Here is a 26,512-nt window from a genome sequence, read left to right on the forward strand (position 1 = left end):
GTGATTGTTTTGATATCCCTGACAATCTTCCAAGTTAGTACTATATTCTTCATTCATTATATTCATATTAGAAATGAAAACGTTGAATGGATGTTTTCAGATTGTAAACACGCCGGTGCATATTCCTGACTTCGCTAGTTCCCCTTTACCTGGAGAAGAGTCCTGTGCCCAAGACTGAAACATATCACTAAAGGCAACCCTTGAGGCGTCAGGGAGAAAACCATGCCACAGACAAAAAGGATCAAGGCAGCATGGACAAAAACAGTTTATTGGAATATGTGGTCAGAAAATATCACAACCAAATGAAAAAGGGGAACATAACATACACTCATTCAGAATATCAGTGGCCTTCCGTCTCATCCTCGAACAATATTACACTGCTGACATCCAATCTACCACACACACACACTTGACGACACATAAGACTGTCTTTCCCCTCCCTGTCACACAAGCATAATCTCTCGTTATCTAAATACATACTCTCCTAAACATTTCCTGATTCTTCTAAACACACTCGTACCAGCTTCTCAAACACACACACACACACACTTGTTGTCTCTGGTCTATCGGAGGCTGTTGGGCTGAGAGCCAGCCAGGCCAGGGTGGTCCGGACTGTGGCGGTTCTGTAAGGACAGACAGAAACACTATGGAAAAAGTGCCGATCCATAACCATTGGCTTCATCTCCAATAACCTCCCTCTGAACTCGTATCCCCCATATTGTGTACCACTGTTTATGTTCCCCCTGTATGCGCTCGTTTGATGCAATATGCAGATTTCAGTCCATTATGATGTTTTTATTGGGACAGTAAGTTTTCCCCACATGCGCCACACAAATGTTGATGTATAGCCAGCAATATGTTAAGTTAGCTAACTCAAAAGGTAGACAGCTAGCGTTTAGTCTCTCAAATTTGGGGAATTTGCTAACACACCGCATGTTTTCTGATTTAGAGCTTGTGATTCGCTATGATCAAATAATGATGAATATGCTATTATTTAGTCAACTGTTTGCGCGATAGGCTGTTGGTCGAACAAAATGTATTTAGCCGAGCAGTAGCAAAAAAATCGAATTAAAATACAAATCATGGTGTACAAGTCTGATTGGCTCCTGTCTGAGTGGACTAATCCATTGTGGAGGCCATGGGGATGGCAGTCAATCAGTCTAAGACGTGCTACTGAAATTGTATATGGTTATATTAAGTAGGAAAAATGGTGCAACACCAAATCTTTTTTAATTTTATAACAGATGTGCTTTCTCCCACGTTGGATAGCGGTTGCTGTCCACGGTTCTGAAACATCAGTGCGCTGTTGAATTGGTGCCTTTTCTGAGACCATGTTGCTATGTGTATAATAGCAAAGTTAATCAGCATATTGGTGTTGAGAACAATGCAGCAGAGGCAAAAATATAATGAGAAAATAAAAAAAGCACATGCCTTTACTGTCTAAGAAAAGTGAAGAGAGGAAACCAACTTAATTAGGTCTATAATCAATAGTCTAACTGTTAAATGTGCCTGCCTTTATAAATAATCCACAGTGTCTGTTTTTAAATCATTGCTATGCTGTAATAAGCTTTTCGTTAGACCAGCATCTCTGGTATTAAATATAATGTATTTAGTGCTGTTTAAACTGTTCCAAATTGTCCGTTTTTTAAATAATAATAAAAACCACCCTCCTTATGTTATTACTATTATTATAATCATAATTCTAATAATAAGTAATGTCATTATCATTAGTAGGCTTATTATAAACTGGGTGGCTTGCGCCCTGATTGGCTGACAGCCGTGTTATATCACACCGTATACCACGGGTATGACAAAATATGTATTTTTACTGCTCTAATTATGTTGTTAACCAGTTCATAAAAGCAATAAGGCACCTCGGGGGTTTGTGGTATATGGCCAATATACCACGGCTAAGGATTGTATCCAGACACTCTGCATTGTGTCTAAGAACAGCCGTGGTATATTGGCCATATACACCACACCTCCTCGTGCCTTATTGCTTAAGTATATCAGCCTTGTATAACCACCATCAAGCTGTAGGCTTAAGAGTGCATCCTGTTTAGTCTTAATACCGTAACTTACTTAGGCCTATATTTCAATACTTATATAGGCTACTGTCTCAATTTATTCATTCATGTCATCACACAGCATACGAGTCATTCATGATGTGAAATGCAATCATGCATTTTTTTGTTTTTAAATCAAATCCATTGAACAATTAGTGTAAACGATAAATAGGCCTAAATCTTTCCATTTTGGATATTGCATTCACAAATTAATGCTACTCTTTTTAGTCTTTTCTGTAATAAAGGCTTTACCATTTTAAAAAATTAGTTACAGACTCTTTGGTACGCTTATACATTTATTTAGTGTTGTTTACACTGTTCTAAATGGTCAGAAAAATTATATTGTAATCTAACAGCACCTGTTTGGCCCACACAGGCCAAATATGCACGCAGTGCTTGCGCCATACCTTCTTTTTCTTGATCTCCAGTATTTTCCACTAGTCACATTTATTCCACACATCTGTCTTTCCCCTTTACCTCCTGCACAAACAGTAAACATTCCCCCGTTTCAAGTTTGTCACGTCCTCTGCATCCATTTTGCTGTCACATGTGTTGCGGTGTTCAGAGTTCGTCATTACCAATTTATTGAGGTGATTATGATGTCCAATAGGTCAGGCCCTATTGGACACATGCATGCGAAGCATAGATATGTCACGTAAAGAGAGCAAGGGTTGAAAGAATGTTTATCCTAAACAACTGAGGGATTTCGGGGCACATAACTTCAGTCAGAAGTGACTAATTATGTTGAAGCTTCAGCAAAACAGACAGCGCTATACACACAGTTGATGTTCTGTGGTGTTCACTGCAGCAGGGAGACACACAACGGGTGCTAGTCACTCTGTCTCTAGTCATTTGTGTGTCTTAATTATTTCATCATACAGTTTGCTTAAAACATCAGACAAGCTCAGTGCATATAGTTGATTTAATTAAAATACATAGGTTGTGTCAATATATGGAAAAATACATGTTTTAAAACCGGTCGAAAGAACAGAGAAGTCTTGGTCGACAAATGTTTTTTTTGGGGGGGAGCCCTAGTTCACTCCCACATTTGAGTTGTTGTTGTTCCAGGCATATATGAGCAATTAGCCCGGGGACAAGGTTGCAGGCTTATAGGCCTCCTATATACCAACTTCGGTGCAAGAGATGGAGAAAGGGTCAGGGCAGCAGTCTTACCTTCTTCTTTTTCTTGTCTTTCTTTTTCTTCTTGCGGTCAGGGTCATCATCTCTTTTCTTCTTCTTCTTCTTGGGGTCAGAGTCTGAGGGTGTCTCTGTGAAGACAGAAGGGTTTCAAAGGCTGAAGGGATGGTTGGGTGTGTGTGTGTGTGTGTGTGTGTGTGTGTGTGTGTGTGTGTGTGTGTGTGTGTGTGTACATGCGTTACCTTGCGGTATGGGATCCTGTGGTCGGTTGTGTTTGTGCTTATGCTTGCTCTTCTTCTTTGGAGGCTGGATGTGCATCAGTCGGTACTGCTCCGGTAGCTGGAACACAAACACACAGAGTAGATAATGTCTTAACATCGTCGTTAACAGTACAGAAATTATATGGAGGCCTAGTGTTGGATGAATAAAGTATCCTAAAAAATTGAGTATTGTGGTCAAAGGAAGGTGTGTGTGTGTGTCTCTCTCTCTCTACCGGTCCGGTGTGCAGTCTGAAGCCGGTGAGGCTGGCTCCGGTCAGAGGGCTGAAGGAGTTGCCACACACTGGAGGCTTCTCTATCAGAGAGCGCAACGAACTGCCATCCTGGGTACCAGGCCAGTCTATCATACCTACAGACACAGGAAAGAGGGAAAACAGACAATTTATTACAGAGAAAAGAGAGATGGGGGAAGAGGCAAGTTGAGGTGGGATACTCAGCGGGATGGGGTCCACAGAAATCACTTACAGACAGACATAGTAAAGGTGACGAATGGTAGTTCACCTGGTAACTCTGGCAGGAAGTTGCTGAGCTTTTCCTTGACTTTCTTGCCACAGAACTTGTTATAAGCGTGTTCCAGGTTGTAATGGGTGATGAGGTTGGTGTTGCCCGTAAGCTCATTGCCCACTGTGAGGCAAATTTTTAAAATACACGGTCAATGCAGTAACAAGATCCAGAGTTTGTCCACACGGACGTCAATGTCCCATACTACTATTGTCCAGACTCCAGAGGGAGTAACTTGTGATGGCTAATGTAGGAAGTGCACTTCGAAATTGATATAGCAATATAATACACACAAAACAGATTAACGTTCAACTAACCGCTGGGCTCTTCGCCAATAGCCAGCTAGCTCAGAAAGGCTAACGTTAGTTAATGTTATTATTAGAAAATAACCTAAGGGGCTTGCAAAAAAATACTTCAAATCCTCCAATCGGGTACGAATAAACATATTACGTAGTGCCCACACTGAAATGTTAACTGTACCTGGTAGTTCTCGCAGTAAATAAAAAGGTTCGTTCATGGCTCCCGGTTTCCGTAGAGCAGGCCCCTCATCCCCGAGCTGAGGTGGCATCTGGGCCGCCATCGGGACTTGGTTAGGCGGCAGAGGGGGTGGTGGATTTCCCGGTCCAAATCCCAGAGACGATGATCGGGGAGGTCCCTGAGCATCATTTTGCCCATACAAAGTTGAAAACATTTCCGTCATATCTATTGCGAGTAATACATTTAAATAACCAATAAATCGATGTCTTCCTAAAGCGATACGGTTAGTTTTGTACACATGTGACTACAGACGAGAATCTGACAACAACTGCTTGACTAGTCTCTACTCCTTTGTGGTATAGTTGCATACTGTCATTTTTTCCACTGGAGAAGTACCGTAATACCCGGAATATATTGGCCGAGAAAATGTGTATTGACGGTGGCCTTACTCCCCTGCGTTTCTAACGTTCATATTGTAACGACCCTGGGTTTATAAGCGCGGAAATCGACTCTGCCGCATGAGCATGCTTTTGCAGCTCAGTCGATTAGCGCGCCGGACCTCGGGCTAGAAAGTCGAGGGTTCGAGACCTGCTCCCTGCCTGTTTCATTACAATATAGTATACTTGATTAAGCACCCTAGCTACTAAACGAAGGCAAATGTGTTTTTTATTGGGTGTTTATTTAATGACAAAAACAGAGCACATAATAAAACAGAACTGGTATACGAAGTACAAAAATGTAGCATGTCAAGGAAGACACATTCCAGTTGAACAACTAACTAGGTGTTAGTTTCCCTTTCCAATCTGCTTTAGTACAGGGCTGTACTCAGGGTCATCGAAGGTCGCAGGTGGGCAGAGGGAGGAAGAGAGCGTATGGAACTAGCTAACAAGATGCCCAAAGATGCAGGAATTGACAAAAACAAACAAGGAAAAAAATCCTTAAAATATGTTCCTACAGTAGGCCGATGCTAGTCTCTATGGACGCAGACTAATGAAAATATGTGTGCGCTACAATCACCATTGTATAGCAGGGGCAGCCTAATCTTCATAACATCTGTTTTTGACAGCTAAACCAAAGCCAAAATGTACACCGACTCATTTATGCCATTCCATTTTCTACTCATTGGATCTGGGCGGCGCACAATTGGCCCTGCGTCGTCCAGGTTAGGCCGTCATTGTAAATTATTTGCCTAGTTAAATTAAATCTGGGCACCAATGCATCATGATTCTCGCTCACTCATGTAATGGAGCTTCTTCTAGCTTGTTCAGCTGATCCAGTTTGCACCGTAGCTCCCACCCCCCCTCATTGATCAGTTTGTTGATGTCATCCTGTATAGGTGTCACACACCCACACCCAGTCTAACAAAAGTCTACTTAAGCCAAAGGGATGGTGCCCAACCTGGAAAGTCCTCTGTATATATGTTCTTAACTGCTTATGGATGTTTTCTGTCACCTACGGGTTCTTTTTATAGACCGGATTGAATGTGTGGCCAAATCTGTGAAAACTGACGACACATTCAGACCGATATAACGTTCGCTAGTTTCCCAAGGGTGCAACATTTTTTCAGCTCAACGTGATGTATGGCCAAATGTATTATTCATCAAATATGTACCTGGCATCGGATATAAACTTCTCTCGGCTCTTCTCCGTGACTTTGCTGAACAACAGTTGCCTGTTCGGGTCCGTCTGACCGGTGAGAATAATTTCCTGTTGCATTACTAGACTGATCCTGTACGTTAACTCGTGTACTTTTAGCAACTTTGTGCGTTGTTTCACCAACTTCCTCATTTTTTAAACGTTCTTTATATTTTAGAGTACCCGCTAGAAACCACCGTCTACGGAAAGACAACAGGTACAAAAAAAAGGTTTTGCTTTTCTGTCAGTGTCCGCATGCGCAGTCATGTGTCATATGTCGCGCTCATTCAAGTTGAGCAATCTTTGGTTGAGCTCTTGCTGCTTCAGCTGTCACCACTGAGGTATAATAAGAACGGCTGTCACTGTGCTCAACCCCCTTTCTTTCTCTTCTCATGCTGAGGGAACATGGGGTTGATCACCGGAGTTATTGCTTTCTTTTACCACTTACCTCAAATATACAAATGGCTATTCAAGCCTTATTACATCTTGTCTATATTGATGTCCTCCGCATTCCTCATACTTCGCAAGTGTCCGGGACTTTGCGAAAACCTCAACACAGAACGGGAGGACGGGAACCCATGCGACTTTGACTGGGTCAGTATCGGGTAGAGTTGCTCTTGCGCTAAATATTGTGGGGTTTATTGTTACCGTAAATGTTGCAATACTTGCATGTAATGTTATGGGGCCTATGTCTTACAGAGAGAAGTGGAGATTCTTATGTTTCTCAGTGCGATTGTCATGATGAAGAACAGAAGAGCCAGTAGGTGCAGAATGAAACACAAATACACACACACACACACACACACAGGTCTGGCCATGTAGCCGGGGTGAGCCCACTGTTGTCACTGAACATCTCTCATAGTTTTCCATTATAAACAGTAAACATCAGAACAAACACATGCACTGTTATTTCAATTTTCCCAACAAACCCGGTCCCTCACATCTTGTAAACCATCTCCTGAGATTACAGCACTCCCAAGGTTCATCTGCTTGTTCATTGTCTCTTGACAATGTGTTTGTTTTGTAAACATGAGAATAACCCCCTTCCCTATCCTTGAGTCTTATTATTGTTCTCTCTACTCATCCCCCCAGTTTCTCCCTCCCCCTTTCACTCTACTCATTCCCCCCCCCCCATTTTTCTTACCCCCCTCTCTCACTACTCCTTCCCCCAGTCCCCCCCCCCCTCTCTGTTTCTCTGTCATGAACTCTAACCTTTCTCCTGTTCTCCAGTCACATTAGAGCAGCATGCAGGGAACCTGTTTATGTTCAGTAAGGTGGCCAACGTCATCCTCTTCTTCAGGCTGGACATCAGACTGGGCATCTTCTACTTCGCTCTTTGTATTGGTGAGCTGCTTGTCACACTGCCCTTCATGTCACTGCTCTCAGTCAGTTAATATGCATTATAACTAGTGACCAGAGGAAGTTGGTGCGCTCCTTGTTAAGACAAGACAATGCTTGCTTCGGGGATGGATTTGCACTTTGACTTTACTGGTCAAAACCAACCAGTCTGTCTGTGCTCTGTGAGTGAATTTGACAGCATGTGTTAGGAGTTAGGGCTAGTACCAACTATATATTCTACAATGTCAAGAATGTTTCTGTTTCCTTTCCTGTCCAAGCATTCGTCATGACCTGTAAACCGCCACTCTACATGGGCCCAGAGTACATCAAGTACTTCAGTGAAAAGACCATAGATGTAAGTTGGGTGATCCAAGACTTGAGACGTGACAGCCATGAGTGTGGAGACTCGACGCCATACTGTAAACTGTTGAGTCTAGTTAACTGAGACTCTCATTACCATATTACTGACTGTGAGCATTAGATTTAGCTTATTTACAACAGGCTAAGTGTTGCTAATCCATGTTCTACTGCTCTCGTATCTGTGCTTGCCAGCCTAGTGACAATACTATTAGTAGGGAGACACCTGGCTAGAAACCAGATTACTGATACAGTGATTGTGATCTACTCAGGTAATCTGATCTGGTCTAATCCCATTGGACAGGAGGAGCTGAATCATGATACTCGCGTGACGTGGATCGTTGAGTTCTATGCTAACTGGTCTCCCGAGTGCCAGTCCTTCGCCCCCGTCTTTGCTGACCTTTCCCTCAAGTTAGTATTCTTCCTGTTTCCTCTTTCGCTCCATCTCTCCTCTATCAGCGTGACTTCACCCCTCCTCTACTCTTCCTCCAGTGAAACACATCTTTCTAATGTTGTTGTGTTAACTAAACATGGCTGTCGCTTGTTCTCTTCCTCTGATATGCAGGTATAACTGTGCAGGACTGCGGTTTGGGAAGATAGACGCTGGCCGGTACGGAGAGGTGGCTCAGAGGTAAGACCTTCCCTCTCTGATGTTGGTAGTGTCTCTTACAAACTACATTTTCACCAGAATGCAAACAAAATGTAATTTATATTGACATGCAGTCTACAGTCTGTCTAGAAGTTAGATGAGAAGGGGCCTCCTTATTTCTATAGTCTGACACTTTGTCTGCCCTTCTCTGCAGGTACAAGGTTAGCACCTCCCCTCTGGCCAAGCAGCTCCCCACATTGGTGCTTTTCCAGTCAGGGCGGGAGGTCATGAGACGTCCAATGGTGGACAATAAGTGTCGAGCAGTGTCCTGGACTTTCAGCGAGGTGTGTTGTGTGGGGATCACTAATCTGTGTGTGTATGCGCACCTTACTTTTTGAAGTGTGTGAATGGCTTTGGGTCCCCACTCACACACCCGTGTCTCATTCTGTTCTAGGAGAACATCATCCGCGAATTCAACTTGAACGAACTCTTCGAGGCATCAAAGAAAATAAAGGGTCGTGGCGAGAACAGCCCCTTACCACCAGAGGGCAGCGAAGAGCCTCAACCTGAACCGGACACCCCAGCAGAGAGCAAGAAAGACCAGTAGCGACGAAGGGAGAACAGGGACGAGATTCCTCTACTAGTGGTGCACACAGTTCACTGCTAGTCATATAATCTGCTCGTGTCTGTTATATCGCTGTTGTATTATCAGACTACTAGTATAAGTTAATTCAAGACTTTGGGCAGAATGAGCCATCTAAAACGGAAACATTAACCGTCCTAATTACTGATGCCTTAAGGTCCAATGCTGCAGTTCAATAGATTATTCTGATTATTCTGCGTAACAATTAAGTACCTAAATTGTGATCAATTTAAAACAAAATGTATTTTTTTTAAAGAAACAAATAGCAAAATTCTTACTTGAGAAATTTCTAAGACTTTCTGGGAGTGGTTTGAGTGGGGAAGGGAAAACTGGTTATTGGTACCCCACCCCACATAGGACGAAACCTTGAGAGGAACCAGGCTAGGTTTTGGCCTTTCTAGGGAGTTTTTCCTAGCCACCGTGCTTCTACACCTGCATTGCTTGCTGTTTGGGGTTTTAGGCTGGGTTTCTGTACAGCACTTTTGAGATATCAGCTGATGTACGAAGGGCTATATAAATAAATTTGATTTGATTTTTGATTTGGTAGAGGTTTGGAACTAATTTACCACATGGTGATGTCACCATGGAAGGCCAAAACTCCCTCCCATCAAAACAGGCTGAAATTACAGTAATTCTTTCAAACAGCTCCTACACTAAAAGGGCATTAACATTATTTTCACAATATTATTCCAACCTCGGTGTGGAAATATATATAAAACACAGGAAAATCAAGTTGGATTGCACTGGACCTTTAAATGATTTAAATGAAAATGCCTTACACTACCATCTCACTGATACCATCTCACTGATTCATCCATATTAGTTATTCTGTGACTTTCAGTTCACTTGTTTTTTCATGTCCTGCTGCTTTTTGGGTCATATTGTTCAAGACCAAAGAATGAATTCAAACTGACAGTTTGTAGGCTATAATCTGTTCTGCCAAAAGTGAAATAAAACTGTTCAATGCTCTGAGACCCCCTGTACGCTCTTGGCTGATCTTTGATTGAAGACAGACACGCTTTTCAGTCAGGTTGACCTTTTATTCTGAGAAGACACCTTAAACTCTTAAGGCCATTTTGGAAATGTCTTCTCCATGTTCATCAGAAATATTTGACACTCCGTTCAGCACAACCCACAACAATAGCAGCATTCTTATTTACTCACGTATATTCTGTTGTTCGAAGCCCCCTTCCCCACCAGGAGAAAGTAAGACTCTCTAACCCTGTATGTCTGACTGCTTGTACTCATATAAACCAGGTGTGCATTTGACAAGGATATTCTCAAACATACACACCGGGAGTGCATTCAACAACACACAGAATCACATGCTCACCTACTGTACACATGGGGAGGGGGTGCATACAAACACTGACTTTGGCCACACTGCTGTGTGATTGGATGATAGTTTGTGTGCTTCAGAATTCCCTGAACATAAAACGTGCTACATTCAGCTCGCTTTGACATTCCAACTCTGTAGTGGGCTTAGATTAAACATACCACCTCCTCCTCTCAACCACACACACTCCTGCCACACAAACACATCTTTCTGTTTCTGACTGTGCCCTCCTAAACCTATTCATGGGCAAAATGTTAATTGTACCATAAAGATATTTTTTTTAAACAACAGAAAGCAGATAAGGAAATCAAGAGGCCAGAATGTCAACAAAACCAATTTAAATATGAAATACAATATTTTTAAGAAATTCTTTAAAATATATTTAAACGCTTTGTTTTACTACGAACGGTCTCAAGGCAAAAAAAACGATCAAAACAGTCCTCAATTTCAAACCAACCCCGGCATCTGTCGCCTCCTACACACATATACAATCAAAGAAAAAATTATACCTATATTTATATCACCCCCCAGAATTTGATTTGTTGGAATCTTCCAATTATATTAGAATCTAAGGACAAGGCACTATGATAGGGATGTGGTCTCTGGGTAGAAGTTACACTTCTGGGAATAGATTTAGAACCAGCTTACACTCCCTTAGTGCCCGAACAATTAGGGGCAAAAGGCCTCAATGTGTAGGGGAAACTTCCTCCAACTCCTGGATATAGAGATTGGTTTGGAATTGTGTTCAGAACTCAAAAGGTTTTCCTGTCTGGTAAAATAAACATGACCCTCACACTCTTAACATGTTTGGCTGACCATCCTTAAAGTTTTTCTAGCTCTGATTGACAGAAAACATTTTGAACACCAAAATGACAGGCAAATCATTTAAAAGCTACAAAGAGAGAATTTGCATAATGTATCAATAATAGACATTTCTAGTGTACATTCCACAAAGAGGCGTGTACTGTATTTATGATTTTCTTTGTGGCTTTCAACATCCTCAGTGACGGGCCTCTTCAGCTGGCCGTCATATATACGATCACCAATCTCTTTGGATGAGAATTGCAGCGAGCTCTATGACTGGCTGATACAGCCATCAATCAAAACAAGCGATTAGTCTAACTCACATTCATAGTCATTCACAAACCCCAAACGCTATCTCCAGCATCTGACCCAATAATTCTTAAAGATTCTTTAGGCATTTATTTAAAAAAACAATATAAAAAAAATAATCTTTATAAAACTCAAATTAAACTGTGTTTGCAGAGGTTGAGGCATCATCTCTGCAGTCTGAATATTCGCTGCAGACTAATTACATGGGTGATCCATTGTGATTGGCCCATCCATTTGAATGGGACACGAAGTCTTGAACCACTGAGCGCCACAATTGGTCAACAGTTCATATGCGCCCTCTCAGGCTCCATACTGATTGGTTCAAATGCCCTCCTTTCCAGGATGATATTTTATCGTATAAATTCTCCATGCCCTAACGTACCGAAATAAATAATCTTTGTATATATGCATTAAAGAGTTTAGTACCCAGCTGTCATAACAATGTTCATGTTATACAGTCTATGGCTCACAGACTGCGGAGAGGTTGTCCCATTCCATTACTGGTCAACATTCAGAGTTTCACTTCAGTCGCCATTCGATCCAATACGAAGAAAGATCAGCAGTAAAAAGATGACCAGTGACATTATAAAGATCCTAAGGACATTGAAGTACCAGTGAGCCAAACACTTCTGTTCCACTATCCACTCCATATTGACCAAGAGCAGAGGATAGTCCTGTGTGCGTGCATGTGATTGAATAACCATCTCCAAGTCTCCTCAGAGTAAGAACATTGGAATCTGTCCAGTAGAACATTCCATCTTCGGCTGGGGCGGATGTCTGTCACTCAAACCGATATCTCATAGGTGGTCCCTCCAACGCCAGTCACCTTCTTCACCCCGCCCACTGGTTTGGATGAGCTGTGATTGGACAAGCCTGGGCGAGAGGTGGATCTGATTGTATAGGCGTTAGGAAAAGGGGAGGGGGTTAAGGATGTAGATAGGGGTGACAGAGGGAGGAGTGAGAAGAAGAGGTGAGTAGGTCTGATTCAAAAATAGACTAATAGAACAGGCCTTATGATAAGGTTACAAGAGTAGAAAGATAATTGAAAAGGAGGAAAAAGAGCCCAGAAATAGACAGTGGGAAAACAGTAGCATACTATAACTGCTCATGCTAACAAACACAATCACTCCTGTTTCACACACCTAAACACATACTTGCATGCCTCTATATCAAGTAGACAGACTACAGATACAAACATCTATCCTACTACACAGTTATACCCGAGCATGGTTTTGATCAACTTTAAAAAGACAGACTCCTCACAGACAAACACACACACAATCCAGCAGAAACACACTGACATCAAGAGGAGGAAAAGGAAGACTCACACAGATCAGGGAGGAAGAGGGCTCATATAGATCAATCAAGGAGGAAGAGGATGAAGAGTAGCAGGCTCGTGGCTCAGATCTCTACTCACTGTGGAGCCTGGGTCACTCTGACTCCGCCCTCTCCCGACAAACTGCCTCCTCCCATTGGCCGAGCCTTGTGCTGGAGCCCTGCCTCCCCGGTGTAGGAGGGGGACTTCCTTAGGGAGGGGCCGATGGGCGGGGGAGACACAGGGGGGTCCGGGGAACAGGCATGCGGGGAGGAGGGGGAGGGCTGTTCAGAGACGGGAGGAAGGGGGCGAATGGAGGAGGTGGCACGGAGGTGTGGGTGTCTGGAGTCCTGGTGGAGAAGGTGGTGCTGTGCCTCAGGGTGGGCAGCGTGTGGGGGATTCGGCGGGGGAGGGCTGAAGGCGCGGAGGTATGCCCTGTTAGGGGAGGAGAATGAGGCAGAGCCCTGGAGCAGCTGGCCCTCTCTCTGCTGGGCCATCTGTGCTGAGAGGAAGGGTGAGGTGTACCCCTGCAAGGGCACGTCCCTGACCCCGGGGGGCGGCGAGGAGGTCATCGCCGGGGGAAACGCTGCAGGGGTGTGGGGCTTCTGTGGAGACAACTCGTGAGCGGCCGACTCAAACTCAGGGCTCTCGGACGGTGTCAGCAGGCTGTCGTAGGACAGGCTGCCGTTCTGAGGTGTCTGATTGGCCAGGCTCTTGTAGCTGGTGTCGGTGGTGCCCTCTGATTGGAGCGTGCCCAGAGTATTATGGTGTGTGTGGGCAGAGCGCATGCTGGAGGAGTGAGAACCACCGGTGGACAGGACCAGAGAGGAGGGGTAAGAAGTGTACGACCGCCCCCCTAGGGAGTACCCGGAGATACCCCCCGCAACCTCCCCACCCGTCCCACTGGACCCCCCGGGGCCTTCGCCTTTCTCCCCTCCACGTGCCGCCAAACCAATTACCGACCCCCCATCCAGGCTGCTGGGCTCAGACCGATAGCTGGCCTGGCGACTCGACTGGAGAATGGAGGGGGAGTCCAGACTGTCCCCACGAATCATCTGGAGAGCGAGAGAGACAGAGAGAGGCAAGGAGAGCAGTAAGAGGGGTAGTGAAGGTAGAATGAAGGGAGGGTGGAAACATGTTACAAAAGGGATTACTTTGAGGAGACATTCTTCAACAGAAGACAACAGACACTTCTACAGAGAGCCAGCAAGACGGAGGACCTCTGGGGAATCACACGATCAAGACCACTAACATCAGCACCACAAGAACAAACACCTCAGAAGATGCAGGCATTGGAAGTAGATGGAGTCACGAGCACAGACCTTTTCACAGACATTCACGACACACACAGAGAGATGACACTGACAGACTTACTCATCAACCGATGGCCACTGAGCGATCAATTCAAAGTAAAAGAGAGGGGGGTGGAGTTAAGCACAAAGGAAAGAAGGGACAGGACCCGAGAGGGGCCTGTCAGAAACCTCTGCTCGTCCCACCTGGATGCCCTCGGCTTAACCCTTCTACAGCTGATCCATCAACTGATTTGACCTTTTGTTTAACGTGTGTGTACGCGTACCTTGTTTGGGTGTGTCAGAGCTGTGTGGTTCCTCTGTGGGCTGCTATAGGCCGGCCGGTACTTGTACATAGAGGGAGTGGACGGACCTTCAGACAGCAAGCTGCTTTCTGAGGAAAAAAAAGAAAGATGTTTATATATAAAAAACAGTGTTACAAACTAGACAGCACGTCCGTGTGGGATACTTGAGCGAGTGTGTGTGTGCGCGTGCGTTCACTGCTCACCCTCTGTGTCTGCGCGGGGCAGGCCAGGGTAGCGGACCTCCGGTTTGGGAGGAGGTGGAGGCTCTGCATCTGCTGACTGTCTCTCCATCTGCTCCAAACTGCTCTTAGACTGACAGGGACAGGAAAGGGACAAGACTGTTCATATGACACAAATGAGAGCGAGCGCTGCATCTGTGAAAACCCCTGTATGTTAGATCTGTTTGTGTGTGTGTGTGTGTGTGTGTGTGTGTGTACCCGGCTGCTGTGGTGGTCGTTCTGGATGCCGTTGTCCAGGACTTTGGCCTCTAGCTGCGCCTCGGAGAGAGGAGGACGGAGAAAGGGAGGCTGCACCTCCACTGTCTGCTTCCCCCGCCACCGCCCCACGTACCTGACAGGTGAGAAAACACATGAATGACCCGAAACTTACCACTAAAACACAAACATCATACTCCATTACACACACACATACATATTAACATTGTTAGATATTTTACTTAGTTAACAACCATAACTCTTAAGCTACACTGAGTTGTCCCCCCTGAGGGTCTTGTTCAACCAGAAGCTGCAACAGCACAGGAAAACAGGAGGAATGAAGGAGAGATGGTCACTAACCTGGGTGCCTGAGAGCTACAGAGCACGTGCGAGACGTTCTTAAGACAGCCATTGGTGAAAGGGTTAACTCCACCCCTAAACTTCCCTGTAACCTGAGAGAGCGCGAGAGACACAGAGAGAGAATCCATTTTTAGATAATCTGGATCATGTCGGCCCTCTCAGAGGAGCACACCCAGATAGACAGACGTACCTGCTCGTTAGTGGTCCTACCCCGAGCTACCAGTACCATGTGGAAACCAGTAAGACCTGCTACTGGGATGAAGAAGAGACCAGCGGTACACATTGTAGCCATACTGGGAACACACAGTCAAGGACACAACCTAAATCAGCGCAACAACAAGACTGTGTGTGTGTCTATGGTCGTGTCTACACTTGACACTTACATTGCGACTTCTGCTATCAGAATAGGAAGATCGCATTGAAAAGACAGGTTTAGACGCACAAAAGTGGCTTTGTGGTCTGATTGTGTTCAGATCTGTCTGACCACTTCAGGAGCTGGTCAGAGATGCATCTCCTCAGTCTGGACACAATCAAGCTACCGAAAGCATATAGAGTGGGCGACATCATAAGCGCTCCTCCCACAAGTCTCCACAAAAATTGTGTTTTGGGAACGAGAGGCACCTTTTCATTATAACGTTGGAGGAAATACGTTCCCAGCGTGTGAGGAACGTGTTTGCTGGACTCCTAACCAGCTAGCTAACTAAAAAAATATAATATATATAATCCCTTTAGCGTTGCTTGCTAGCTAACAGAGGTTAGCCGGCTAGTTAGCTACTGCCATCGGTTGCTGTTGAGGTATCATATTTAGCCTATTCCACCGTTTGTAGAATGGATACCGGCATTTGAATATAGCGCGGGAAAAGGGAATCCCGGACACACTGTGGACACATTTAAATGTAGGTGTAGATGCATGACGAGATCAGAACTCCATGATCAGAACACTAAAGCTACATGAACCTGTCAGGTCTAGACACGGCCTATAAGGATACGTGACAGAGGAGTGAACACTGTCCAGCTGGTGCTGGTGCTGGAGGATGTACAGCAGGCCGAAGCCAAACACACCCATGATGTGGATCGTCAGGGACAACAGGAACAGGAAGAAGTGACGGTAGTTCCTGCGCCCGATACAGTTGTTCACCCACGGGCAGTGGTGGTCAAAGTCCTGCCAGGTCACACACACGTCAAACGGTCACAAAAGGGTCAAGAAATAAGACAACACAAAATACCAATCAAGTAACTGATGTTTTGCTGATATTTCTACGGCTGCCTCTGACAACTTGTTACGACACAGTTGTCACCTGTCATACCGCGTGTAATGTTAGTACGGTGGCAGTCTGGAGTTGTGTGTGTGTGTGTGTGTGTTTACCTCCACACAGTTGTCACCTGTCATTCCGCGTGTAATGTTAGTACGGTGGCAGTCTGGAGTTGTGTGTGTGTGTGTTTACCTCCACACAGTTGTCACACACAGAGCAGTGTGAGCAGCGGGGCGGTCTGTAGAAACGGCAGCTGGAGCACCACTTCATCCGGACCTGAATGCCCTTAACTTCCACCGTTTTATAGAGCGGAGCGCGGAAATCATCCTCTTTATCCTCATCCTCTTCCGCTGTGAACACACACACACACACACACACACACACATACACTGAAACACTTTCTTTACACCTTATTAAGACAGGCATCTCTAACACACACTCTGCTTACCTCTGGGAAAGACCCCTGGGTCCATAAAGGTGGCCATGCAGAAGTTGGCGAGGGTGAAGAGGAAGACCACAGCGTTATAGATGGGAATGACAGAGGAGACATGCTCTGACAACCACGGACACCTGGAGGGAGAGGGATGGGGTGAGAGACAGAATTTGTACATGGAATTCAGTGTGTGTGTGAGTGAGTGTCACTCACGTGAAGCAAAAGAAGAGCGTGGTGGAGCCGACCAGGAAAGTGGTTGCCGCGGAGACAGGAACGAAGCGACTGGGTCGGAACGGGCAGGGAGGAGAGGCGGCGGGGCCACCCACCTCCCCACCTAGTCCCCCACTACTGAACCCCGGCATCAGAGGGAGGGAGAGAGGAGGAGGGAGCGAGGTAGAAGAGGTATATCTAAAGAAAAGGATGTTGGAAAGGTCAGAGGGAAGACCTCGGTGTCCGTATGGGATAAGGGGGCATGATGGTAGATGGGAAGGGTCTTAGGTAGCAGAAATAGTATTATTACAGAAAGCAGCCATTTGGGAGAAACATCTTAAGGTAGCCAGATATTTGCACTTTGGCCACAAAAACCACTTAAACTTAAATACTTATTTTATAGTAAAGTCTACACCTTTGTTTGCATATGTGTAGATCTTTGCAGGTATATCTACAGCTAGTTAGATAGCTGCCTATACATTTTAGATATTTTGAAAACAAAACTATACAATATTATACAAAAATAATTGAAACTTTAAAAAAAATATTTCTGTGTGGCTTTCATGTAACCTTATTTGGTGCAACAATATACATAAATCAACCAAATCTTTCCTGTCTACTGCAACAAAGACCCACAAGGGCACACGCAATTAACTGCTTTTACAAATACTTCCTGACCTGGTGAGACAACAAACCAACCCTAACCCTTCACAGGGATCAAAACCTACATCTATCACTACTATTTACAAACTCTCTTGTAAGGGGCAGAAATTAGGAGGTTGTAGCAGGACTGCCTGTAAAACAACAGAACAGGGGTGTCTAGCAAAGCAGTGACCATCCACTTAACTCTGGTCTTGTACAAGGTGTATCTAGGCACTGTGTGTGTGTGTGTGTGTGTGTGAGACAACGTGATTGGGTGAGACAGAAAAGTGTGACAGAATGCTTGCAAAGGGGATAGTTCCAGGGTCTATATTCTGGGGAGGCAGCCGTTGGTACAAAAAAATAAAATAAAAAATGTAAAGCTGCCCAGTAAAAATCCAAGCCCGCATGCAGCTTTTAAAAAAAGCCTGTATACAAAAGCTCTCAAATGTTGTATACACTATTCAGTGCTCTGTCCGTCTAAGAGAGTGCTCATATCCACAGGTGAGATCAGTCTTGTCTGATCAACTTTGTCAATTAGCTGTTTTTTTAGCTGTTTGTTTTAGTCTTTGTAACAGCCCAGGTAAAACCCATCCCATCTCTGAAACCACCGTAGACACGCCTCCTTTCCCATGATGCCACGCAGAAAGAGGAAGCCACTCAGACAACTGCAGGTCTTCGAGCACACTGTTGTCTATGACAGCACCTCCTGAAACACAGGGAAACAGAGGGCATGTTACACAACCTCTAGATTACATCAATAGCATTAACCAACATCACAAGCTTCAACCATTAGTAATTACACACACAAAACCACAAACACGAATGCAGCCAAAAACAACATATTGTTGCAAGGTGTGACAATAACATGTTCTTTACATAGCTAGTTGTTGCACGCCACAGAAATGTGTGTAGGTCTAGGGAGTGGCAGGTCGTGTGTTGAAACCTGACAATGTCAACTGTACTCCATCTTCATTTCCCAGTAGTGACTAACGAGGTCAAAACGGGTATCTAAAAGCGTTTCTCACGCTCTCTCTCTCTCTCTCACACACGTATTCATAAATATACAACAGCACACTCATCCACACAGATCTCATGTAACACCTGCGGGAAAAGTCCTGTTCCGTTAGAACACTGAAAACGGTTCTAAGGCAATGGTGGAACCTGAGCATTAGAACACACCTCTACTACAACCTTCAACCTAGCTAGCTACTCTACACACCCCCATCTATGGCAGAGGCGCACAAAAGTACATACCGGTACAATCAACAACACCTGACATACAAAATATTCTGTAGATAATATGTTTAAAGCAAACACTACATATCTTATTAGCACTAAAACAACCCTAAGCCTTCTCTACGCGGACCGTGTCTATCTGTATCTGTGAAAACAGGCTGCTGAATGTTGGAGGTCGTGTGACCTACTGTTAGCAGACGACTAATCATCTCCATGCAGCACACACATCAAATCCCCCTGATTTAAACGGCTGTTAATCCTGAAATATCCATGTTCAGCAGAGTAACATTACCCTGCCTTTGCCCCTGTCACGCTAGCTTCCAAACATTATGTCTGTTAGTGACGAGTCTGACAGCCAGCACTTCACTTCTATCAAGTCCGCTAACTCAAACTATAAAGTGTCAGATTGCATGCTCCATCGTCGATGCTAAACACAGCCTGTCAGCTAATCATGTTCTACAGGAGATGCTAGGTATGTAGCTAGTTAGCTGGCTACATAGGCATTGTAATTGTGTCCCAATGAATCTGTACATGTACGTTTATTTTACGCCTGCTGCGATGGGTTAGTGTACATGTGACAAAATTAAAAGACAAGGGGATAATTACTACGCATTTTGAGAGCTGTTGGGACTCGAAAGTTACGTGAAACTGTAACCCCCATTATATTTAAAAAAAGTGACCTAGCCTAACGTTCGTTACTCCTTAGTCCAACCACCTTATATGTTGTTAAGGCGAATTGGCTTTGGAAGCCAAAACAGCCAAATACTCAATTTAAACGTGAATCGATTCTCAATTGGGGTACGGTTCTAGAAACACAAAACCCTCTACTTTCATATCACATTAAAACAATTTCACAAATGCAAAATGCACTTACTGTACCGGGTTAACAGTTGCAGCGGACAATATTTTTCAGTGACATTTGTGGCGTTTGTCTTCCGTTTACACAGGTGTTCGGATTCGCAGATAACGTTAGCTGTCTGCGTAAACAAACACTAACATGAAAATATGGCAGTGTGGGAACCCAAACGCTATGAAGTTGTGTAACAATTTAACCTTTTGTTTGAAAAATATTAATATTTGATGTTAAATTATGCTTCCAAAATCGTACCGCAAGCGAATCGTTTTCATGTTCAGACCGAGTGTCGTTAAAAATACTCCCCCGCACAGAAGACGCCTTCGTCCAATGACTCGTTATGTATAATGGAACAGATAGTCCTGATCAAGGAATACATGTTAGCTGACAAGCTAGCCAAACCAGGGCAAGTTTGTCGCGACGACCTGTGTTTGATCACCGCTTGAGACAGTAGAACTATAAACAACCAGTTACTTGAATACTGGGAAAAGCAGTTCACCAAAAACAGGGCATACCTGACATCCAGGGCTGATGTTTTCAAGTTCTTAATATTTGGGTGAGTTTCGAGTCCCGAGGCTAGTTAGCTACTAGCTAGGCCTATGGGGGGGGGGGGGGGGTATTTTACGCTGGCCCGTGTTGAACCAGGCACAAACCCATCACGGCATCCGGAGGAGCGCCCTTCTCAAATCGAACAGTAATCGTGCAACGTCCAGAAACATTATTTTCCATAAAATAATGTTTCAATATAACTAGTTTTAATTTGGAAGAAAGATTTAACAGTCACCTTTGTATAGGAAACAGAATCCTAATAATTACATTCCTTTTATTTTGAGCCGACCCCTGTTGGACAGAGCGGGGCACCTGGCGCCAGGTCGGTTCCAAATCGAATGCAATCAACTTTCAGCCGGTGCAAAACACACCTGCGCCCGGGCGAGATTAATCGAACCCCCTCAATGTTGGCACGCCGGAACTCGCTCCTTTAGGTGGGACGTTTGTCCAATCAGTGATTGAGATTAGCGTCATTCCCACAAATCTCTTGGCTTTCGCGGGTGAGTCGGTATGCGTATGAGGAACAACATTTGAAAGCTTTCAACATGCCTGAGGTCGCTCAGGACAGTGGTCTGTTATCTAAAGCAGGTTAAAGAGTAATATCTAAAACATTGCTGGAAATGGCACATTTTATTTAAAAATGTATTTTCACAATAAAAACAATCATACCAAACAGTCTTGTGTGGGAAAAAAACTTGAGAGAACTGATATAAAACCAAGACCAGTTTCTGTACATTGGAATTAACAAATTGAATGAACAAATATTTACAGCCGTTTTCCCTCCTCCCTCAACTCCATTCCTCTCCACCCAACACTAAACCCCTCCCTCCTCTATTCAACACTCTCCACCCAACACTTGTGTGGTCTTTCATCTCTCCCTTATCAGTTGAGTGTGAAGCCAAATATTAACAGAACAGATACCACTCTCCTAGTCTAGGTACCACTCTTAAGCTATCCTTCCAACCCTTGTCATATGCCAAAGATAGATTGTTGGTACAAGGAGTGTAATGTTAGCTAAACAGAGCAAGCAGGCTACTGCCCCAAACTCTGTGCTACTGAAAATAAACTCCTTGACAAGAGCCATCAGATTTCAGACATATTGCATCTCTCGCTCTTCCTCTGGCGTTTTCCCCTCTCTCCTCCTCTATTTGAGGTCGATAAAGCGAATGTCCATGATGAGCAGTGTGTGTCTGGGGAGGGGTCTTGGGGGCGGGCGAGAGCACAGTCATCACCTGTGCCTGTGTGTCCACGTTAGTCACCACAATGAACCCACACACCGGGCTCTCCAGCAAGCCCCTGCGCACCCCCCCTGCCACCTCCTCCCCCTCATCAGCACAGCTTACGCTCAGTACGTGGTGCGTGAGATCACGACCTGGGGTCACAGGGACAAGCTTCAGCTGGGTGTCGTCCTGCGACATCCCCAGAGGAAGGCACGAATCCGGGATGGATGGCGCTCCGATCTTGTAGATGCGCACGTCAGAAAAGCGCACGTCGAAGGCGTGAGGGTAGAACGAGACACCGCGGAAACCGTAGAAGTACTCCCGGATCTTGTCGTCCCGAGCCTCGCGCCGGCAGTCTTTGGAGCGCTCCACAACCCCTCCGGATTTGGGTAACAGCACGACTCGGACGAAATGCGGCAGGTCCCGCTTCAGCTCGTTGTAGAGCCTCTCCTGGTCCAGCACCAGAACCACATCCACCTCAAAGGCTGAGGCGCAGTGGACCAGGGCCTGGTAGCCAGAACCCTTTACCCATCCACAGGTGTTGATGATGCAGCCGCCCACACTGGCTTTCCTGTTCACCTCACAGCGCTGGGAAAACACCTCAGCCAGACATGATGTCAACTAGGAGGTAGAGAGAAAGAGAGAAATGGATGGGGAAGAAAGAGTGAGAAAGATTACATACACCAGGGGGAAAAAGTCCATTACAAAGTTCTGGGTTCATATAACCTAATGCCATAACCAGAGGTGATCGGTGTCATCTTTCACCTTGTTGTAGAGTTTGATGTTGGTTCCTGGTGTGGTGGAGCCAAAGTGGTAGACCAGCGGAGCCTGTACTGAGTACCCCTCCTCCACGTCAGCGGGACGCTCAATACACAGCGCTGACATTGTGCCCGGGACTGACACCTGACAGAAAAGCATCACGTCATCAACAGCACTAACCAGACACAGCCAGTCAACACCATCACAGAAGCATGATTAATTTCAATATTTACATGCAAGTATCCTTATTAGCATAATAGCAGTGATAGTAGAGGGGAACAGTAGCAAAGAGGCGATATGCACGCCTCCATCCACAGAGACAACATTTTCATGTCTTACCCCACTCTGGCCCACGTCGAGCTCCACCAGTGTCGGCCTCCTGCCCAGTCTGACAGCGTAGCTCAGCAACAGCCTGCACACCGTCGACTTCCCCACGTCTGTAGGCCCCACCACCATCACCTGGGGGACAACGTTGAAGCAACGTTCACACAACAAGCGAGCATACACACCGACCAAGGGCCACTTCTCACAAACAAACACACAGCCGAACACTGACCCGTGGGCCCCTTTCGTTGTCTCTCTCCGCCTGTCGTCTCATCTGTTCCAGTGCGGCGTGGGTGTTCAGGTAGAGCAGCATGGGTGTGTCCTTTGATACGTACGCCACCTAGAAGAGAGCGAGATCAACATATTTCTGCATCCTTCACTCCTAGCAGTGGCAGATACCAAGGCAGACGTTTCAGCCATGCACATATCCCCCTCCATTCATCAGTTACTCCTCCACAGCCTCACCTCTGTCTTGCCTGAGAGAGAAACACTGCAGCCCTGCCAGGTGAACACAGCGATCTTGGAGCCCGGTGGGAACGTGTACTTCTTGTTGCGGTTGAGCTCCGAACCAAAGACTTCGGCCAATCCCGTGAGCAGCTCCAGCTGCACCTTCTCCCCAGCCTCCACCTCGAACCGCAGCTCTGTCTCTTTCTCCAGGTCGAACCTCGTCCCTCCCCCACCAGCCCCAGCCCCTGCAGCCTCCTCACCAGTCTTCTCTGGGCCCTCAGTCGCCATGGCTGTACAGAGACAAAGGTTTGATTTAGCCTCAGCAACACGGATACTTCACCAACATGGCTGCTTCATCTCTGCCATGTGATAAGTTGAATTCAGTTGAATTGAAGCAACAGCCACTAGTATGCACGGTCCAATAGTATCCACATCACTTTCATGTGCATATCAGGTGGCATCAGCTAGCCGCATCCCCCTACCAACCCTCACTCACCGGCTTCTCCCTGGCCGCTCTTCCTGCACATCTATCCCAACATCAGTTATCTAAATATAATTCAGCCTTAATGGCGAGCGGGGCTTCAGACCCTGATGAGTCTTGTGTTGTTATATTTGTACATTTGTTACAGTGGAGCAGAGCGAGCAAAGTTGATAATGGTATCATTTCATCACGTGTTGTAAGTACACTGTCATGCTTGTCGCTAGCCTAAACATTTTTTTTTTTTTTTTAAATACACCCATATTACCAGAGATACCTTTTCTCTCTATCGGGAATTGCACTCATTTGATGTAATTTCACAAACCATGTCACGGTCCGCTAATTATTGGTTTGATAACAATGTTGTTCAGTCATGTTACATAGCGAGCTAATAACCTAGTAACTTCACAGTAGGTCTAGGCAACTGAGATTCTTTATTTAACTCTGCAAGTCTTATGAACAAATTCTTATTTACAATGACGACCTACCACGACCAAGACCAAACACGGCCTGTTGTGATACCTGGAATCGAACCAGGGTCTGTAGTGACACCTCGAGCACTGAGATGCAGTACCTTAGACGGCTTCGCCACTGAATGGCAGAGGAAGAAAGAAAAAGGGCATGCTACTCATGAAATGTGCTTCAAAGATTATTATAGGCCTAATGAAAACCTAAGCTAAATAAAACATGTATTTTTGGTGCTCCTTAATTTGTTTGATGCCTAACGTTTCAAAGTTGAGAGCAGTGTGTGTTTGTGGTAGAGAGGGAGACAGTATGTGAGGGAGATGTGTGTGTTAACTGAAGAGTAAAGGTTTTATGCAGTGTTTTCCCTTACTGCCACAATGATACGCAGATCATTATGCATGTAAAGTTATATTCCTTCCTTCCTCCAGCCAAATCACAGGTAGGCCTATACAAATATGAGCAAATCAGCCATTCTGTTCAGTATTCTATAATACACTGAACAGTGTAAAGTTAAATTCAACGTGTTGTACTGAGTAGAAGGGCAAATATCAGTGACAGGTTTCTGCGTAACACATTAGCAGAACATCTGAAACCGGAACAAACATCCGGGGACGGGGCGAACAGGACAATAGGCCACTGCCCCCCCAACACTACAAGTCTCTGGTACAGGCCAAAGCAGAACAGTAACGCGTGCCAATCATTTACAACACGTAGCATAAATTACATGTTGAGAAGCTATAAATACGTTGATCAAGAGGGTTGTTTCTTTCTACCTTTATATATGAACAACTTGAAACGGATAGGTACAAAAAAAGTGAGCGTATAAAGTCCAATATCATGCGAAAAGTAAATAACAATGCTAGCTAATGTTAGCATGTAGGCCAGCTATCCGGCAATGCCTGGCAAGAACCGTACCAGCGCAAACCTGCTGAATGCATAGAACTGAGATTTTATATATTTATATAATTTTTTTTAGATAATCGTTTGTGCCAACATACTATAATTGCTACTTACAGGATAAGTGATTGGTCCAAAATTCGTTTTCAAAGCGTCCTCCACCTCACCGGAAGACCACCATAGAACGATAGTCCGACAGACGTCATTCTTCTTAGAACCAATCAGCGTCTGTGATTGTGTGGCTCGTTGACGCGTTTAAAAAAAGTATGAAATGCGGTTGATTTAATTTGCGGTGCTTTTGTTGAAGCACAAAAGCCTATGCATGCACACATTCCATACTTTTCGAAGCAAAGACAGGAGAACAGTATACAAACAAAGCAGCTTTATTCTCCATATATATATATACATATTAAAAAACATTAGATAAGACATCTCACATTGGAAATTGATGAGTGGATAATCAGCAATAGCAGCAAATTTAATGAACACAAATACATCCCCATCTCCAATCGAAAATCAAATCAAGAATCGGCTTTCTATTCCGCAACAAAGCCTCCTTCACTCACGCCGCCAAACTTACCCTAGTAAAACTGACTATCCTACCGATCCTCGACTTCGGCGATGTCATCTACAAAATTGCCTCCAACACTCTACTCAGCAAACTGGATGCAGTTTATCACAGTGCCATCCGTTTTGTCACTAAAGCACCTTATACCACCCACCACTGCGACTTGTATGCTCTAGTCGGCTGGCCCTCGCTACATATTCGTCGCCAGACCCACTGGCTCCAGGTCATCTACAAGTCCATGCTAGGTAAAGCTCCGCCTTATCTCAGTTCACTGGTCACGATGGCAACACCCATCCGTAGCACGCGCTCCAGCAGGTGTATCTCACTGATCATCCCTAAAGCCAACACCTCATTTGGCCGCCTTTCGTTCCAGTACTCTGCTGCCTGTGACTGCAACGAATTGCAAAAATCCCTGAAGTTGGAGACTTTTATCTCCCTCACCAACTTCAAACATGTGCTATCTGAGCACCTAACCGATCGCTGCAGCTGTACATAGTCTATTGGTAAATAACCCACCCATTTTCACCTACCTCATCCCCACACTGTTTTTATTTATTTACTTTTCTGCTCTTTTGCACACCAGTATCTGTACCTGTAAATGACCATCTGATCATTTATCACTCCAGTGCTAATCTGCAAGGTTGTAATTATTTGCCTACCTCATGCCTTTTGCACACAATGTATATAGACTCGCCTTTTTTTGTACTGTGTTATTGACTTGTTAATTGTTTACTCCATGTGTAACTCTGTGTTGTCTGCTCACACTACTAAGCTTTATCTTGGCCAGGTCGCAGTTGCAAATGAGAACTTGTTCTCAACTAGCCTACCTGGTTAAATAAAGGTGAAATAAAAAAGTGAGCATTTCTCCTTTGCCAAGATAATCCATCCACCTGACAGGTGTGGTATATCAAGAAGCTGATTAAACAGTATGATCATTACACAGGTGCATCTTGTGCTGGGGACAATAAAAGTCAGCTCTAAAATGTGCAATTTTGTCACGCAACA

At 44.9% G+C, this 26,512-nt stretch overlaps 4 protein-coding genes across 11 annotated transcripts; 1 reads left to right on the forward strand and 3 right to left on the reverse strand.

Moving 5' to 3' along the window:
• Positions 1–252: 252 nt before the first annotated feature.
• On the reverse strand, positions 253–6,211 carry LOC135545904 (mediator of RNA polymerase II transcription subunit 19-A). 2 transcript variants are annotated; one of them, XM_064973873.1, is made up of 7 exons: positions 6,072–6,211; positions 4,463–4,637; positions 3,983–4,105; positions 3,697–3,830; positions 3,446–3,542; positions 3,240–3,334; positions 253–623 (listed from the first exon to the last, which is right to left on the reverse strand). In XM_064973873.1, the coding sequence occupies exons 2-7, from the start codon at positions 4,560–4,562 to the stop codon at positions 564–566; spliced, it is 609 nt and encodes a 202-aa protein (XP_064829945.1). In that variant the 5' UTR covers positions 4,563–4,637; positions 6,072–6,211; the 3' UTR covers positions 253–563. The 2 variants fall into 2 exon arrangements, with proteins under 2 accessions (XP_064829945.1, XP_064829944.1); XM_064973872.1 differs by lacking the exon at positions 6,072–6,211 and having other exon boundaries at positions 4,463–4,940.
• Positions 5,761–9,995, forward strand: LOC135545903 (thioredoxin-related transmembrane protein 2-B-like). The gene is made up of 9 exons (XM_064973871.1): positions 5,761–6,152; positions 6,273–6,688; positions 6,794–6,854; positions 7,325–7,438; positions 7,711–7,787; positions 8,094–8,200; positions 8,355–8,420; positions 8,593–8,722; positions 8,833–9,995. Exons 2-9 carry the CDS (start codon positions 6,500–6,502, stop codon positions 8,983–8,985), a joined length of 897 nt encoding a protein of 298 aa, XP_064829943.1. The 5' UTR covers positions 5,761–6,152; positions 6,273–6,499; the 3' UTR covers positions 8,986–9,995.
• Positions 9,996–10,678: 683 nt separating this feature from the next.
• Positions 10,679–20,680, reverse strand: LOC135545906 (palmitoyltransferase ZDHHC5-B-like). 7 transcript variants are annotated; one of them, XM_064973874.1, is made up of 13 exons: positions 20,056–20,279; positions 19,822–19,924; positions 17,073–18,417; positions 16,875–16,996; positions 16,619–16,776; positions 16,163–16,335; positions 15,364–15,466; positions 15,174–15,265; positions 14,817–14,949; positions 14,583–14,691; positions 14,362–14,468; positions 12,888–13,840; positions 10,679–12,360 (listed from the first exon to the last, which is right to left on the reverse strand). In XM_064973874.1, the coding sequence occupies exons 3-13, from the start codon at positions 17,219–17,221 to the stop codon at positions 12,255–12,257; spliced, it is 2,205 nt and encodes a 734-aa protein (XP_064829946.1). In that variant the 5' UTR covers positions 17,222–18,417; positions 19,822–19,924; positions 20,056–20,279; the 3' UTR covers positions 10,679–12,254. The 7 variants fall into 7 exon arrangements, with proteins under 7 accessions (XP_064829946.1, XP_064829951.1, XP_064829948.1 ...); XM_064973879.1 differs by lacking the exons at positions 19,822–19,924; positions 20,056–20,279 and adding an exon at positions 20,585–20,680; XM_064973876.1 differs by lacking the exons at positions 19,822–19,924; positions 20,056–20,279 and adding an exon at positions 20,316–20,402.
• Positions 20,681–20,964: 284 nt separating this feature from the next.
• On the reverse strand, positions 20,965–25,141 carry LOC135545907 (polyribonucleotide 5'-hydroxyl-kinase Clp1-like). Its single transcript, XM_064973882.1, is given in 7 exon segments — positions 20,965–21,556; positions 21,558–22,190; positions 22,335–22,472; positions 22,668–22,787; positions 22,885–22,992; positions 23,118–23,389; positions 25,057–25,141. Coding segments are annotated over 6 exon segments (1,332 nt in total). The 5' UTR covers positions 23,388–23,389; positions 25,057–25,141; the 3' UTR covers positions 20,965–21,493.
• Positions 25,142–26,512: the final 1,371 nt, after the last annotated feature.

Source organism: Oncorhynchus masou, chromosome 9 (genome assembly GCF_036934945.1).
Source record: "Oncorhynchus masou masou isolate Uvic2021 chromosome 9, UVic_Omas_1.1, whole genome shotgun sequence".
NCBI classification, from domain to species: Eukaryota; Metazoa; Chordata; class Actinopteri; order Salmoniformes; family Salmonidae; genus Oncorhynchus; species Oncorhynchus masou.